Source organism: Cynocephalus volans, chromosome 2 (assembly GCF_027409185.1).
Source record: "Cynocephalus volans isolate mCynVol1 chromosome 2, mCynVol1.pri, whole genome shotgun sequence".
NCBI classification, from domain to species: domain Eukaryota; kingdom Metazoa; phylum Chordata; class Mammalia; order Dermoptera; family Cynocephalidae; genus Cynocephalus; species Cynocephalus volans.
Genome location: NC_084461.1, coordinates 113,538,401 through 113,556,814, shown reverse-complemented (window position 1 = coordinate 113,556,814; position 18,414 = coordinate 113,538,401). Strand labels below are relative to the sequence as shown.

The 18,414-nt window shown below is 36.0% G+C and overlaps 1 protein-coding gene across 1 annotated transcript in view; it reads right to left on the bottom strand.

Annotated features, from left to right (window-relative positions):
• The window catches only part of SLC27A6 (solute carrier family 27 member 6), a 77,656-nt gene that overhangs the window by 12,130 nt on the left and 47,112 nt on the right, over positions 1-18,414 (bottom strand). The window contains exon 5 of the mRNA XM_063087843.1: positions 12,324-12,518. Within this exon, the coding sequence (XP_062943913.1) occupies positions 12,324-12,518 (195 nt within the window). The remainder of the gene's footprint in view (positions 1-12,323; positions 12,519-18,414) is intronic.

The following is an 18,414-nucleotide window of genomic DNA, read 5'->3' as shown; positions in this document are numbered from 1 at the left end:
AAACAAGGCAACACACCACCACCAAAAAACCAAAATAATGTTCCAGTAATTGATCCCAAAGATTCAGAAATTGCCAACTTGCTGTAAAAGGAATTCAAGTTAAAGATCTTCAGGAAACTCACTGAGATACAAGTTTGTCAACTCAATGTAGACAAACCAAAACAATCAGAAAACAATTCATGATCTGAATGAGAAATTCAACAGAAATTTTTAAAAAATCATGTAGAAGTCTTTTAGAATTGAAGAATTTATTGGACGAAATAAAAAATACTTCTGAGAGTCTAAACATCAGACTAGATCAACAGAATTATTTCTGGAATTTCTGATCCTGAAGATAGCAGTTTTGAAATAACACAAGAAGACAAAAAAAAAAAAAAAAAAAAAAAGAATGAGCAAAGCTTACAAGATCTATGGGATAATATTTTTTTATTATTAAGAATATTCATGAGATACAAAGCTCATTGTCCCCCCTCCTGCCCATGATGTGAGGGCCAGATTCATACTGGGTGCATACCCATTACCAGAAATTACTTTTGTACCCTTTGTCCCCTCCCAATTATCCACCAACCTCCCTTCCTGTCCCCCACTCCCCTCTACTCCTAATTGTATCCCTAGGAATGTTCCCTCCCTCTGTTAGACCATGGCACTACTGTGGTCTTTCTTTCCTTCCTTCCTTTCTCTCTTAGTTCTCACATATGAGTGAGCACATGTGGTATTTATGCCTCTGTGCTTTGCTTGTTTTGCTCAACATACGTTTCTCCAGGTTCATCCATGTTGTTGCAAATGGCAGTATTTCATTCTTTTTTATGGAAGAGTAGTATTTCTATGGGATACTATCAAGCAAACAAATATTCTAATTGTGTTAATTCCATAAGAAGAGGAAAACAAAAAGATATTGAAAACTTACTGAAAGAAATAATAGCAGAAAACTTCCCTAACCTTGGGAAAGATGTGAGTATCAAAATCCAGGGAGCTCAAAGGTCCCCAAGTAGATTCAACCCAAATAGGTCATTGCCAAGACACACTGTAGTCAAACTATCTAAAGTTAAAGAAAAATAATTGTAAAAACAGCAAGAGAAAAATATCAAGTCACTTATAAGGGAATCCTGATTAGAATAACAGCATACTTCACCACAAAAAACCTAAAGGCCAGGAGAAAATGGGATGATATATTCACAATACTGAAAGAAAAAACCTGCCAGTCAAGAATATTATACCCAGCAAAGCTATCTTTCAGAAGTGAAGGAGAAATAAAATCTTTCTCAGACAAGCAAAAATTAAAGGAATTCATCACCAACACACTGGATTTACAGGAAATGCTAAGGGGAGTCCTACATCTAGGAGAGAAAGAACAATAACAATCATCATAAAAATACCTGAAAATAGAAATCTTACTGGTAGAGAAGGTACAGAAACTAGAAAGAGAAAGGAATCAAACCTTATCAATACAAAAAACAAACAAATTGCAAGGGTAAACATAAAGAAAGGAAGAAAGAAACAAAGGATACATAAAACAATCGGAAAACGACAAACAAAATGACAGGAGTAAGACCTGACATATCAATAATAACCTTAAATATAAATGGATTAAATCCTCCAATTAAAAGACATAGACTGGCTGAATGGATTTAAAAAACATGACCCATCCCTATGCTGCCTACAAGACACACGCCTTACCTAGAAAGACACACATAGACTGAAAGTGAAGGAATGGAAAAAGCAGGTATTCTATGCAAATGGAAAACAAAACTGACCAGGAGTAGCTATGCTAATATCAGATAAAACAGACTTTAAATTAAAATCTGTATTAAGAAACAAAGAAGGCACTATATAATGCTAAAGTGATTAATACAGCAAGAGAATACAACAATTATATATGCATCCAACTCTGGAGTACCCAGCTATATAAAGCAAATATTATCGATCTAAAGGGAGAGATAAACACCAATACAATAATAATTGGGGATTTAACACCCCACTCTCAGCACTGAACAGATCATCAAGATAGAAAATCAAAAAGGAAATATCAAATTTTAATGGCACCATTGGCCAGATGAACCTAATAGATATATAGAGCATTTCATCTAACAGTTGCAGAATATACATTCTTTTCATCAGTACATGGAACATTCTACAGTATCAACCATATGTTAGGCCACAAAATAAGTTTCAACAAGTACAAAAAATTGAAGTCATATCAAGTATTTTTTCTGACTGTAAGGAAAAAAAACTGGATATCAATAACAAGAGGAACTTGTGAAACTACACAAATAAATGGAAATTAAGCACCATGCTCTTGAAGGACCAATGGGTCAAAGACAAGATTAAGAAGGAAATAAAAAAGTTTCTTGAAACTAATGGAGACAGAAACACAACATACCAAAACTTACAGCCAAGGCAGTATTAAGAGGAAAGTTTATAGCAATAAATGCCAACATCAAAAATATAGAAAGATTTCAAATAAACAGCCTAACAATGCACCTCAAGAAACTAGAAAGGCAAGAACAAACTAAACCCAAAATAAGTAGAAGAAAAGAAATAATAAAATTAAGAGCAGAAATAAGTGAAACTGAGACCAAAAATACAATACAAAAAAATCAATCAGATAAAAAGCTGACAAACCATTAGCTGGACTAGCCATGCAAAAAAGAGAAAGACCCAAATAAATAAAATCAGAAATGCAAATGGAGATATTACAGCAGATTACACCAATATACAAAAAATCATCAGAGCCTATTATGAAAAGCTATATGCCAATAAATATGAAAACCTGGAGGAAATGGATGAATTCCTGGACACATATGCCCTATCAAGACTGAACCAAGAAGAAATAGAAAGCATAAATAAACCAATAACAAGTAATGAGATAGAATCGGTCATAAAAAGAATCCCAACAAAGAAAAGCACAGGACCAGATGGCTTTACTGCTGAATTCTATGAAACATTTAAAGAAGAATTAATACTAAAACTTCTTAAATTATTTCAAAAAATTGAAGTGGATGGAATTCTTCCAAACTGTGACGCCAGCATTATCCTGATACCAAAACTAGGCAAGGACACAACAAAAAAATAAAACGGCAGGCCAGTATCTCTAATGAACACCAATGTAAAAATCCTCAACAGAATACTAGCAAACTGAATCCAACAGCATATCCAAAAGGTTAAGTGAGATTTATCTTAGGGATGCAAGGATGGTTTGACATACACAAATCAATAAATGTAATACATCACATCAACAGAATAAAAGAAAAAATTGAGATCATTTCAATAGATGCAGAAAAAGTATTTGATAAAATTCCACATCACTTCATGATATAGATTCTCAACAAATTACATACAGAAGGAAAGTAACTTGATACAATAAATGCTATATAGGACAAACACACAGCTAACATCATACCAAATGGGAAAAAGCTGAAAGCTTTCTGCCTAAGAACTAGAACAAGACAAGGATGCCCACTCTTACCACTTCTATTCAACATGGTACTGGAATTCCTAGTCAGAGAAATGAGGCAAGAGAAAGAAATAAAGGGCATATAAATTGGAAAGGAAGAAGTCAATTTGTTCCTGTTTGTAGGATGACTTGTATTTATATACAGAAAAACCTAAAGACTCTACCAAATAATTCCTGACCTGATAAACAAATTCAGTGAAGTTTCAGAATACAAAATCAACTTACAAAAATCAGTAGCATTTCTATATACCAAAAACAAACTAGCAGAAGAAAGCAATCCCATTTACAATAGCAACAATAAAAAAATAAAATACCAAGAATAAATTTAATCAAGGAGGTGAAAAGTCTCTACTGTGAAAACTATAAAACACTAATTCAAGAAAATAAAGACACACAAAAATGGAGAGACATCCCACACTCATGGATTGGAAGAATCAATATCATCAAAATGACTACCCAAAGCAATCTACAGATTCAATGCAATCCCTATCAAACCACCAATGACATACTTCACAGAAACAGAAAAAAAAAAATTCAAAAATTTATATGGAATAACACTAGAGCACAAATAACCAAAGCAATCCTGACCAAAAAAATCACAGCAGGGATATCACACTCCCTGACTTCAAACATATACTACAAAGAATAGTTATCAAAACAGTATGGTACCGGCACAAACAGACAAATAGACAAATATAACAGAATAGAGAATTCAGAAATAAATCCACATACCTACAGCCAACTGATTTTTGACAAACAAGCCAAGAACATATGTTGGGAAAGGACATTCTCTTCAATAAATGGTGCTGGGAAAACTGGAGATCCATATGCAGAAGAATAAAACTAGACCCCTATCTCTCACCATATACAAAAATCAACTCAAAATGGATTAAATATTTAAATGTATGACCTGAAACTAAAACATGTAGAAGAAAACATTGAGGAAATACTTCAGGACATAGGTTTGGGCAAAGACTTTATGAACAATACTTCGAAGCACAAGGAATAAAAGCAAAACAAATGGGATTTTATCAAACAAAAGCTGCACAACAAAGGAAACAATCAACAGAGCAAAAAGACAACTTGCAGAAAGGGAGAAAATATTTGCAAACTATGCATTGACAAGGGATTAATATTTAGAATATATAAAGAACTCAAAAAACTCAGTATCAAACAAACAAATAATCTGATTTAAAAATGGGCAAAGGAACTGAATAGACATATTTCGGAAGAAGACATACAAATGGTTAACAGGCATATGAAAAAATGGTCAACATTGCTAATCATCAGAGAAATGCAAATCAAAACCACAATGAGATCATCTCACCTTGGTTAGAATGGCTATTACCAAAAAGACGGAAAATAACTAATACTGTTGAGCCTGAGGAGAAAGGGAACTCTTATACACTATTGGTGGGAATGTAAGTTAGTATAGCCACTGCAGAAAACAGTATGAAGATTTCTCAAACAACTACAGATAGAACTACCATATGACCCACCAATCCTGCTACTGGATATATGTCCAAAGGAACAGAAATCAACAAGTTGAAGGGACACAGGCACTCCCATGTTGATTGTGCCTCTATTCACAATAGCCAAGGATTGGAACCAACCTAAATGTCCTTACACAGATGATTGGATACAGAAAATGTGATTAGATAGATAGACAGATAGATAGATAGATAGACAGATAGATAACACGCACACACCATGGATTACTACTCACCATAAAAAATAATGAAATTCTGCCATTTGCAGCAACATGTATGAGCTTGGAGAAAATTTTGTTAAGTGAAATAAGCCAGGCACAGAGAGAGAAATATCATGTTTTCAATCATATGTGGAAGGTAAAAAAGTTGCTCTCATAGAAGTGGAGAGTAGAATAGTGGTTACTAGAGACTAGTGGGGGGGGGACGGGAAATGCGGGATGAGAAGAGGGTGCTCAGTGGATACAAAATAGTAGCGAGAGGAAGAATGGGATCTGGAGTACTACAATAGTACAGGGAGACCATAGTTAACAACAAAGTACTGTGTATTTTTAAATAGCTAGTCAAGATGATGTTGAATGTTCCTAACACAAAGAAGTGACAAATGTTTGGGGTGATGGATAATACTAAGCACCCTGATATGATCCTTGCACACAGTATGAATGTACCCACTTATCATATTATACTACATAAATATATACAATTGTCATGGGCCAATTAAGAAAAATAAATTAGAAAGAGAGAAATAGAGATTAGAATAGTGGTTACCAGAGGCCCAGAAAGGGAAAAAGAAGGAGAGAGGGAGGGCAGGGAAAGATTGGTAGACTGGTATAAAGTTACAAAGATACAGTTAGATAGGAAGAATAAGTGCTGGTACTTCAGGGTGATAATAGCTAATTATACTGTATTGTATATTTCAAGATAGCCAGAAAAGAGGATCTTGAATGTTATAACCACAAGGAAATGGTAAATGTTTAGGTGACAGATATGTAACTACTCTGATTAGCTCATTATACAATATATTCATGTACAACAAATTGTACCCAATAAACATGTACAATGAAAAAAATAAAATTAAAAAAAAAATAAACTATGTGAATGCAAGAATTTTTCTGTTTATTTTTTCCTCATAGTCTCTAGAAAAGTGACCAAATTTCTAAAAAATACTGTTACTTGACAACTACTTTGGCCTTTTCTCCCGGGCCTTTCACTTTCATATTCCAAAACTAACATTCAATACTTCTGTACACTATTGTGGTGTGAGATGCCAAATTTGTTACAACATCCTCAGTAGATTGGAAGCCAAGCTAATTGGATGGCTCCCCTCATCCCCAATTTCCAGCTACCCTGCCCCTGCAATGTCCATATTACCATGTCATGCACACTCATAGATCCACTAAATTCTGTCCCCTAGAGAAAACCACAAATTTGTTCAGTTCAACCCCCTCATTTTATATATAAGGAAACAGGTTTTACTTACTGACTAAACAATTACTCTTATTAAGCTATATTAGAAAATAGTAACCAAATATGGAGGTAATAAAATGAAGTGAGAGAAAATAATAAGGAAGGAATAGTAGGAGAGAGAGACAAAGAGAGAGGAGGACGAGGAGAAAAACAAACAAATATAGAGCAAAAAGTGGGAAAGGATGAAGTGAGATAAATGAAATAGTATTATTTATTATCAAAGGTTAAACATAAACATCTCTTTTTTAATCTTAGTAAAATAAGCATGTAACCAGAACCACATTTCATCATTTGAAGCAAATATAAATGAGAGCAATTAATGTCAATCGAGCTCTTACTGTATGCCAGATACTGTGCTAAGAGCTTAAGAGCTGTATTTAATTTAATCATCAAAACACCCTATGAGGTAGAAGTTAATATTATCCTACTGGAAGATTAAGGGCCAATGAAAGTATTAAAATGCAATCTTGCATCTTGTTGGTCTTTGTCTGTAATTGAGATAATAGGATTTTGGCCACTTGCCTACCGGCTGGTAGAAAGAATGATTACAAAAGTTCCAGAACTGCCTTTATTATCTTGGCCAAACAAGAACAGAGCCCTGTTCATTACCTATTCTTTTCTTTCTGTTTTAGCGTGCTTTATTTCTTGGAATATTTGCCCAGAAACTTGTGGTATCAGCTTTAGCGTTATTTCTTCTGGATTAATTTGGCAACCATGTATGTGAATGAGATTCATTATAGTCAGAAATTGGGTAATTCTATTATTCAAATGAATTAAATATATCGGAGCATCTTCTAGAAGTAACCTGGATCAAAGCATTAATACTCAGCTAGAAGTATTTCTACTCTTCCTGCCTTCAAGAGGTCCCCATGAGATTACAACAATGGCTGCATTATAATGACTAAAAAAAATAGATGCCACACTTGAAAATCTTCTAAATGTACATGTATATGTATATGTGTACATGTCAGAGCACAGATGTCCCATTCATAACAGTCTAGGTAAATGACTCCCCAGAACTGGTTGGACCACATCTACGTGACTGAATCCATTGGCCCTGGGAGTTCCCATACATACCTATAAATATTCCTTTCATATTCAGATTCATAAATTTATAAGTTGGAAAAGGAACACAAAAATCATTTCCTCTATTAATACATCAAAAGACTCTAAACTCAGAGGAAAGTAACTTGTGAAAGTCACAAAGTCAAGCAGTGGCAGAGCTGGGACTAGAGCTGGGGTAGTAAATTCTCTGGGTAGTAAAGAATTTAACCTTGCCCAAAAAGAGATCTGGACTTCACCCTCAGCTTCTGGGAGGTAATCTTCAAAGCTACTACAATGTCATTCTTGACAAGAGTGTATTTGTTTGTCTAAGGGCCTTGGGTCAACCAGGTAGTAACAATATGATACAGAATGAATCTCTGAGCCACACCAACAATGTGAAGTAGGGTGGTTTTGATTCACCCAGTTTGACCTCCTGAGGGGCAGGAGTCACCCAGATTTACATGATCAAGCCCCCAAAGACTCTGGACACCAAGGCCTGAGTGAGCTTCTATAGTTGCAATATTCTATGCATATTGTCACACATCAGTTCCAGGAGAGTAATGTCTGACTCGGAAGAGAGGACAACTGGAAGCTTCACCCTTGGTGCCCTCTTGGATTCTGCCCTATACACATCTTTCCTGGGCTAAATTAAATCTGTATGCTTTAGCTGTAATTAGCTGTACCAATGGGTATAACAGTTTGCAATGAGTTTTGGGAGTCCTTTTAACGAATTTATCGAAGCTAAGTATAGTCTTAGGAACTCCCCAAATTACAATTGATGTCAGAAGTGACGGTGGTCTTGTGTGGACTGTTCCCTTACTTTGCAGTTCGCTAACTTGCCTCATCCCTAAAAGATGCCTACTTTTAAGAAAAGCTTATGAAAATGTTGAGAAAATGAGCCTTTTTATTAATCCCATATTTTATCTTTATTTTGTACCTGTAAATTTACCACTATAAAAGACGAGAGAATGACTGCTTATACTTCTTCCTGTCTTCCCACCTAACTCCTATTTTTGTTAGAGTTATAATTATTTCTATATTGTCAGGTCTTACATTTTCATTCCACGTACAAGCATAATTTAGAGCTGTTCAATCTTCTACTTTTAAATGGATTCAATGCTCACCACCAAACCTTTTAACTGAAGGTGATTCCTTCACTTGTGAGTTCTGTTTTATTTTCAGGATGACCAGAATTTTTTATTTAGGGAATTTTTTTAAAAAGTATTGCATTCCTGTAAATATGTGTGTAGTATATTCTCTGATTTCTTAAAATATTGAGAAAACCTATTTGTTGCCTTTATAGTTGAAGAACTACTGAACCAGAACCAGAACTATAATTGTTAGGTGAAGATATTTCTTTCCATTTTTTTGGAATCGAACATTTTATTTTTGTTTTGAGAGATGCCTGAGATGTTTTCCATCTTCACCCGTGTTACATTTCGTACATCCTTTGCTTTTTCTGCCTTATGGTTCTTTAATTTTTGTTCAGTAATTTAGAATATATTTTTGTGATGATCATTTTGTACCATATTTTTTATCTAGGAATATAGTGTGCTTTTTTGCTAAAGATTCAAATCTTTAAGTAAGTTTTCTTCTATTAGGTTTGAAATAATTATTTTTGTCTTTGATCTGTTCTGCATAGGGATACCAATTAAGCACACATCAGATCACTGTTAAGTTCTCAAAATCTTTCATGTGAGAACACGAAAGATTTTCAAGAGAGATTTCATGTGAAATCTTTCATCTTTCTTTGAGAACATGTTATGTTCTCCAAGTCCTTTAATGTGGTGTTCGTCTCTGTAATATTTTTTATTCTACTTTTTCTTTCAGCTGAGAATGCTTACTTTTTCAATTCTTTTTGTTTACTTATGTTTTCCTTGATCCTTCTCCTTTAGCCTTTATTTTTAAAGAGAACATTATTGAAATTTTTTGAGTCCATGGGAAACTGTTTTCTAAACATTTCTTGGCCATTTGGAGGGCTTAACAATCTTGACGTGCATTCCTATTTTTTTCAGTTGCCTTTTATTTAGATTTATTTTCTCCCTGTTTTCAAGCTTTGTTTAGTTTATGGATTTCATGTTTGTCCCTTCCTAATTATTTTCCCCACGTGAAAATACTGTAGAAAAGGAGAAGGCTATCCGTAACTTTTACTCGGTTTGTCTCTCAAATATGCTGTCACCAAAGTTTTTATATCATTTACCATGGGGTCATATGGGATACCACTCCTTCAGTTTTATGCATTTAAATAGTAAGCATAGCACATTGGAAGGACATTTTGATTACAAGAACTCTGTTAGTGCCTATCTTTCTTCTACACGTAACATTCTATCTCCGTTTGGACGCTGATTCCCCTCTGAGGTAGTAAGCATGAGCCTTCGTTAAATTTAAATTTTTTAGAGGTGCACTTATCAAATTTCTCCACTTAGTTATCAAACAATTACTGGACCAAATTTTCTGATCGCCTACTTTGTAACAAAACAACATGTGCATAAAATGATAAAACACAGAGTAGAATCAATATGGTATTAGGTACAACTTTTTTCATTTCCAAGCCAAAAATAAATAAATAAATAAATAAATAAAACTAAAATGAGTTAAAAAATGAAGTTTTCCAAATAAGTCGGAGACAATCATGACTTTTTATATTATTGACGTTATTACAGTCTGACAGGGAATTTAAAACATTAGAAAATTACAATGCAGTCAAGTCATTAATAATATAAAACATACATCATCATCATCATACTTTTGTTGGGTTATTACTTTAGAATGACTCAGCTTTACAAAGGAGGCTTAATATAAATACCAAATTTGCAATGGAACCAGTGCAATAAATTGAGAAAATTAACTGCAAGGGATGTAAATCTCAGTAGTATCAGTACTTACTTTCCTCCAAATTCTTTTGTTCAGAATACAAGTGCATTTCTGAGATGTCAACTAGACGCTCAAAATTTCAAAAGAATGCATTTTTAAAATAGTTTACACCTTCTTTAGTTTTAGAACATTAGCATGATATACAATATACACCAGCTTTGAATAAGCAGCTCGACTAAAAAGGTCACTGTGGCACGAAAAACACACGGGTGTCGATTACTTCCAGACACTGAAAAAAAATCACCGCAGACTAAAAACCTAAGTACTTTTTTGTTGCTTTCAGTTGTTCTTTGATATAAGGCAGTTTATTATACAGAAACTGTATTCTATAAGACTAAAGGAGCTAAAGATGAAAATAATACAAATGCACCAAAATATGCAATATGAAAGGTCTTTTCGAAAGCAGTTCTAAAAAATGGCTTGCCTGGAAAACACAAGGGCATGGGTTTTCCCTTACAGTCTCCAGAAGGAACATGGCTTGGCTGACAATTTGATTTTAGCCCTATAAGACCCATTTTGGACTTCTAACTTCCAATACTGTAAGATAATAAATTTGTGTTGTTCTAAAAAATAAAAATAAACAAAAATGGCTTGAGTAGGGTGGAAACCTAGAAACCTCAACAGCAATGTCATAGGATAGTGCCACTCTCAGGGCACAAGTGAGGCCAGTGAGAAAACACACCCAAGGAGAGAGAGTATCACCAAAAAAAGACTTTCTACGTATCTGTATGTCTATATACAGATAAGCCTGCCATATTTCTTTACTTTAAAAAAAAATCATATTCTTATTTCTTTTGACATTCCGCACTAAATTTTTCTTTTCTACTTCATCAATTTCGGCTCCTTATTATTTCCTTCCTTTTATTTTCTTTGTTTTTTAAAAAATTAACATAAAGATAAATATTTAGCTCTATTCAACTAATTTTTAGCTAAGTCCACAACTTTTTAAATGTAAAATTTTCATTATGATTCAGCTTATAATATCTTCTAATTTCTAGTATGATTTTTTTTTTCTTTGACCCATGGCAATTTAGAAATGTTCTATTTCCAAATACATAGGAAATTATCTAGTTGTCTTTTTAAAAAAGTTACTTTACCATAATTGAACTGTTAGAGAACATAACCCATATACACTCAATCCATTGAAATTTGTTGGAATTCTCTATGTGGATCAGTAATTTTTGTAAATGTTTCATAAGTGCTTGAAAAGGATGGATATTCCACAATTGTTAGATGCAGGGTCCTATTAAAACTACTTGTCCATTAGTTCAAGTAGTTTGTTTACTGGATTATTCAAATAGTATAGTCTACATAATTGAAGATTTGTTTATTTTCTCTGGAGGTTATATCACTTTTGCTTTATACATTTTTAGATTGCTCTCTTTATTTTCACTTTTATGCTTTAAAAATATTATTGTTCAGTATAAATTCCAGTTTGACAGTTACTTTCTCCAAGTCAGTTGAAGATATCTGTCCACTATCTTTTGTCTTCTGTGTTTGCTATTGATAAATCAGCTGTCAGTCGTTTACTCCTAAAGGGTGCTTTCTATGGCTGCTTTTAAGATTTTAGTAGTACCTTGATACAGTTTTCAAAAAATCCACATATTAGATGACTATACATAATTCTTGAGTGATATAAATGATGAAAGGTAAGTAGAAATAGTGGAATACAAATAGTCAAGGAAAGTGAAAAGAGTTAGATTTATATATATCAGGACCTATGTATGCTATTTACAAATGATATTAAATTTGAAACCTGAACAAAATAAATTAGACATCGTTATCCTCATAAAGCAAAACATGGAATATGACTGAGGTTTGAATAACCTATAGAACCATAGCTCACCTAGAGGCCAGTACTTTATTTATAGAAGTTCTCAGTGTTAAAAAAAAAAAAAGTGATAATATATTTACCATGATTTACAAGCATGAAGTCTAGAAGAGAGTTAGCAGACCTCAATGTATTTGTTCATTTATAATGAAAATACTGTACTTACTTTGTAAAAGAAATTTGTTCTCCCAACTGATCCAATTTTCCCAGTGTGATTCATGAAACAAATGTTTCCTTCGGTGGCTCCATAAAATTCACACATCTTAATATTTCCAAATCTGTCTAAAAATTCTCTCCATACATCACTCCGTATACCATTTCCAACTGCCAGACGCACCTGATGATCCTTTTCTCCCTCTCTCTATTAAAAGAAAAGATTTTACTTGTAATTAATTCTAGTTCCCCATTCTTTCACTATTATAATTGAAATGGCAAATATCCTAGAAGTAAGCTGTATATATGCAATAATGGAAGGGAAGTAAAAAAAAAAAAAAATCATGGAAGTCTGTTGCAGAACTATGTCCAATAGCTTATGAAAGTAACACTGGCCAAGAGTAATAAGGCTTTATTTCCCCATATCTGGGAAAAGTTCTTCCTAAATTCCAGATTACCGAAGGCTTTTTTTTTTAGTAGATATTAGGTAAGGAAGAAAGAATGTTTCAGGAAAAAAGCATTACTTCAAAAATATTATAAAACTTGAGTTTATACTCCCAGCTCTATCATTTATTAACTATATAATTTTGAATAAGATGTTGACTCCTACTCTGATCCTGTTTATTCATCTGTACAAAAAGGTAATAATACTTGTCTCACTTACATAATGCAGTGTGCAGTTAATATCCAGTGCCTAGCATGAGAGTAAAAAATAAATTGAGGCCATAGAATCAATGTAATATTTGGCTTACACATACTATGACGACTATATGTAAATTTTAGTTTAGAATGAGCAATATTTTCACATTTTTATTTCTACTTTATATTTTAGAATTAAAGGAAAAACAGGATTATATTTTGTTCTATATTCAATCAGCACTGTGTTAACTAACATGAATTACACACTGACCTAAAATTAGAGTAAGAATATATTATTAGGGTAGTCATGGCAAATTTTTGATTTGCTCTGAGCTACCTCCATTATCAACCAAAAGTCACCAAAAATCATACAAAACAATAAGCAGTATGAATAAATCAGAAAGAATGATAAAATAGAGAAATCAATGTTCCTGGTACTTACTATTAAAAATGATTAACCGATTATGTTATTTACCTCAGGTTCTTTTCTAAACACCACAAGGAAAGATTTAAATCCATAAACTCTTAAGAACAAAGAAAAGTGAGTGAGAGGTAATTTTGGAAACTGAAAAGTCTAAGACTGCAGGTAGGGACCCAACAAATACTCCTGAAAGCATCAAGCAAGCATTAAAAACAATAAGGAAGGCGGAAAATTTGGTTGGAAATTTAAGAAGCAGTTTTACCACTAGATATTCTATTTTAGACAATACATCTGGGAGTCTGCTCTTGCTACACATTGGCTTAAGACTGGAGAGTTATTTCGCAGAGAAGTCCAACCTTATAGATGTTAGTTTTGGTTGAACAATCTACTGAAAACCGGAGACCTAAATGAAAGTCTGCATACTAAATGATGCTCTGATCTCAGGAATCTTGTACCAGAATTACACACCAGAACAGGAAACTGTTGAGTTATTATCAGAGTAATCGATCAGTCCAAGAGAAAAGCTATTGACTTCGCTTCTCTACCATTGACTTTTAGTACTTCAAGAAAATGGCTGGATCTCCACTTAATCACCCTACAATCTGACCCTTCTGTTGACATCCCAGCAATGAGCAAGTCAGATTTTTAGTGCCTCATTCTGAAATATAATGATTAAATTGTAGATTAAAAAATAAATAAAAGATGCATGGGAGACAATAAAAATGACAAAAATACATATAAGTGGAATCCTATAGAACAGTGAAGAGGAAGATGGCAGTGGCAGCGGCAGCTGGCGCAGAGTAGCTGAGGTGGAAAAGGCGGCCACTGGGCCTCAGGCAGCTGGGAAACTTGTGGACCTTCCTCTTGCCATCTCTTAAGGGAGGACCACTGCTGCTGGCCGGTCGTGGGGGCTGGCCGCCACTTTGCCCCCGGCAGGAGAGGCTGCCTCATTTACAGGCAACAGCTTTGAAGTGTGGAGCAGGAAAAGAACTGGTTCTTAGCTGCAAAAGTGAGTCTCGAAACAGGGAACATGGCGCCAGGGCTGCTGTGGATGCAGACAGGATCCCGGAGGCCGGGGCCGCACCGACGGCGGCCAGCTGCCCTATTCAGGATTCGAGATTTCAGGTCGGCATTAAAGAAGATTCCTGGGAGCGCCAGAGCCGCACCACGACTGAACACCCCAGAGGCGGCAGTGGCCGAGAACAGGGAAGGCGACAAACCAGAGACAGAGAGTGAGCACCCGACCTGGCACAGCACTGTGAGTGACCCCTGGCCCAGTTCTGTTCGGGGGACTGACACCGACCCGGCTCCCGCCTGCATCACCAGCCACTCACCGCCCCGGGGCTGCCTCCATTTTCGCAGGTGCTGGCAGCTCCACCCGGCTCAGCTGTCACTGAGCCTTCCCACCTGCTTGGCCCAGCATGGGGCTTTCCGGAGCCTGCGGGTCAGCCTCCCCTCCCACTCCCTCCATGGTTCTCTGGCGGGGCTGGTGGCGTGGGGCATCCCCGGCCAGTGTCGGGAGAGCAAGGAAGTACAGGCGGGCCTACTGCCACTCCACCACACCCTGGACTCTGGCCCCCGGTAAACTTCCTGTTACTGGGAGGCAGATACCATCTCTGCGGCCACCAGTTCGGAAAAAAAAAAAAAAAAGCCTAATGAATTTCTGGTTGGGAATAGTGTGGTAGGAGAGTTCCCAGGTCCGCTTGAACCTGCCGGCGAGCAGGCTGCAGGAGGGGGCTAGATTCGGTCTATGCCGGGGGGATACAAAGGTGAACAAGACCCAAGAAAGATCTACACAGTGCTACAAAGGCACCCAGAGAGACCGGTCGTCTGTGCCTAGCAGAAACCTGGTAGACTTCCTGGGCGAGGCGGTGCCGAGCAGGGTCTTGAAGGCCCAGCTGATAGACGAGGAGTGCAGAAGACACGCCCCAGCCCAGCACAGTGCGCACAGAGTGGGGAGACGTGCAGCCAGGGAGGCGGAGACTCGACAGAAACCACACACCCGGTGGGGTCGCCACTGCACGATCCAACAGCCTGGGCCAGAGCACACGAAACAGGGAGAAGTCCTGTACAGGAAGTGAAAGCTCAACAGAGATCACACACCCTGTGGTACGTGATCCACCAGCCCAGCAGAGTCCAAGCTGACCAGAAAGGTGGCTCCCCGGAGAAGCCCAAGACCCGAGGCAACCACACACACAAGGCACTAGAGGCCAACAGAGCAGTCACGGAAGGAGCCATATGAAATTGGCAACCACAGCAACATCCTAGTTAGTCATTAGTCTCAAACCGGTGGACTGTGAAACCCCCTGCCACAATGAATAAACACCAAAAAAAAGATACCAGAAATACAAAAAATTAAGAAAGTACACCACCAAAAGTTAATAAATCCCAAACTCTAGATCCTATAGAACAAGAAGCCCTTGAAATAACTGACAAGGAATTTCGAGTGATAATTCTAAGGAAACTGAATGAGATACAAGAAAACTCAGCTAGACATCATGATGAAATGAGGAAAAGCATACAGGATCTGAAAGAGGAAATGTACAAGGAAATCAATGTCCTGAAAGAAAATGTAGCAGAACTTGCTGAACTGAAGAAGTTATTCAGCAAAATAAAAAACACAACGGAGAGTTTAACCAGCAGGCTTGTCGAAGTTGAAGAGAGAACCTCTGAACTTGAAGATGGGCTGTTTGAAATAACACAAGCAGACAAAAAGAAAGAAAAAAGAATCAAGGATATTGAAGAAAATCTGAGAGAGATATCAGGCAACCTTAAGCGCTCAAATATCCGAGTCATGGGTATTCCAGAAGGGGAGGAAAATGGAGATTCCATTGAAAACATATTCAACAAAATAGTGGCAGGAAACTTCCCAGGTATAGGAAAAATCACAGATCTTCAGATCCAGGAAGCTCAACGATCTCCAAACGTATTCAACCCAAAAAGGCCTTCTCCAAGACATGTCATAGTCAAATTGGCAAAACTCAGAGACAAAGAGAGAATCTTAAAAGCTGCAAGAGAGAAGCGTCAAATCAACTATAAGGGAACCCCAATCAGGCTAACATCAGACTTTTCATCACAAACCCTAAAAGCTAGAAAGGAATGGGATGATATTTTCAGAATACTAAAAGACAAAGATTGCCAGCCAAGAATACTCTACCCTGCAAGGCTATCCTTCTGAAATGAATGGCAAATAGTATATTTCTCAGACAAACAAAAACTGTGGGAGTTCACTACCACACGACCACCCTTACAAGAAATCCTCAAGGGAGTACTGGGTTTGGTTCCTGAAAAACAACTACCACTGCCATAAAAACCCAAGAAAAATCAATACCCACTAGTATAATAAAAATGGCATTCATGAAGAGAAAACAAGCACACAAAAACGCTATCTACAACCTAAAGAACCAACAAACACAGAAACCAAACAGTAAATCAGAAAGCAAGGAACAAAAGACACCTAATTCAAGCAAACAACCAATAAAATGCTAGGAATAAATCAACACCTTTCAATAACAACTCAATGTAAAAGACTTAAATTCCCCAATCAAAAGACACAGACTGGCTGACTGGATCAAAAAGGAGGACCCAACTATATGCTGCCTACAAGAGAACCACGTCACCCATAAAGATTCACACAGACTAAGAGTGAAAGGATGGAAAAAGATTTACCATGCAAACAGAAAAGAAAAACGAGCTGGAGTAGCTATTCTTATATCTGACAAAATAGACTTTAAACTAAAAACCATAAAAACAGACAATGAGCGACACTACTTAATGATAAAAGGACTGATGCATCAAGAAGACATAACAATCATAAATATGTACACACCCAATGTTGGAGCAGCCAGATTTATAAAACAAACTCTATTAGACCTAAAGAAGGAAATAGACACTAATACCATAAGAGCAGGGGACCTGAACACTCCACTGTCAATATTAGACAGATCATCTAGGCAAAGAATCAGTAGAGAAATGCAAGATCTCAACAAGACTCTAGACCAATTGGAATTGGCAGATATCTACAGAACATTCCACCCAACAACCTCAGAATATTCATTCTTCTCATCAGCACATGGATCATTCTCCAGGATAGATCACATATTAGGTCGCAAATCAAGTCTCAATAAATTCAAAAAAATTGGAATTATCCCATGTATCTTCTCAGACCACAATGGATTAAAACTAGAAATTAATAACAAATGAAACTCTGGAAACTATACAAACACATGGAAATTAAACAGCATTCTACTTAATGACATATGGGTCCAAGAAGAAATCAAGCAGGAAATCAAAAAATTCATTGAAACTAATGAAAACAATGATACATCATACGAAAACCTGTGGGATACTGCAAAAGCAGTATTGAGGGGGAAATTTATTGCATTAAATGCTCACTTCAGAAGACTGGAAAGATGGCAAGTGAACAACCTAACACTTCACCTTAAAGAACTAGAAAAACAAGAATAATCCAAACCTAAAGTTAGCAGACGGAAAGAAATTATTAAGATCAGAGCAGAACAGAATGAAATTGAAAACCAAAAAACAATTCAAAAGATCAATGAATCAAAAAGTTGGATATTTGAAAAGATAAATAAAATTGACAAACCATTAGCATGGCTAACAAAAAAAAGAAGAGAGAAGACTCAAATATCAAAAATTAGAAATGAAAAAGGCGATATTACAACTGATTCATCTGAAATACAAGGAATCATTCGAGACTACTATAAGCAACTATACTCCAACAAATTTGAAAATCTGGAGGAAATGGATAAATTTCTGGACACACACAAGCTCCCAAAACTGAACCATGAAGACGTAGAAAATTTGAACAGACCAATAACAGTAAAGGAGATTGAAGCTGTTATCAGAAGGCTCCCAACAAAGAAAAGCCCAGGACCAGATGGATTCACAGCAGAATTTACCAAACATTCAAAGAGGAATTGACACCGATTCTTTACAAACTATTCCAAAAGATTGAAACGGATGCCAATCTCCCAAACTCATTCTATGAAGCAAACATCATCCTGATACCAAAACCAGGTAA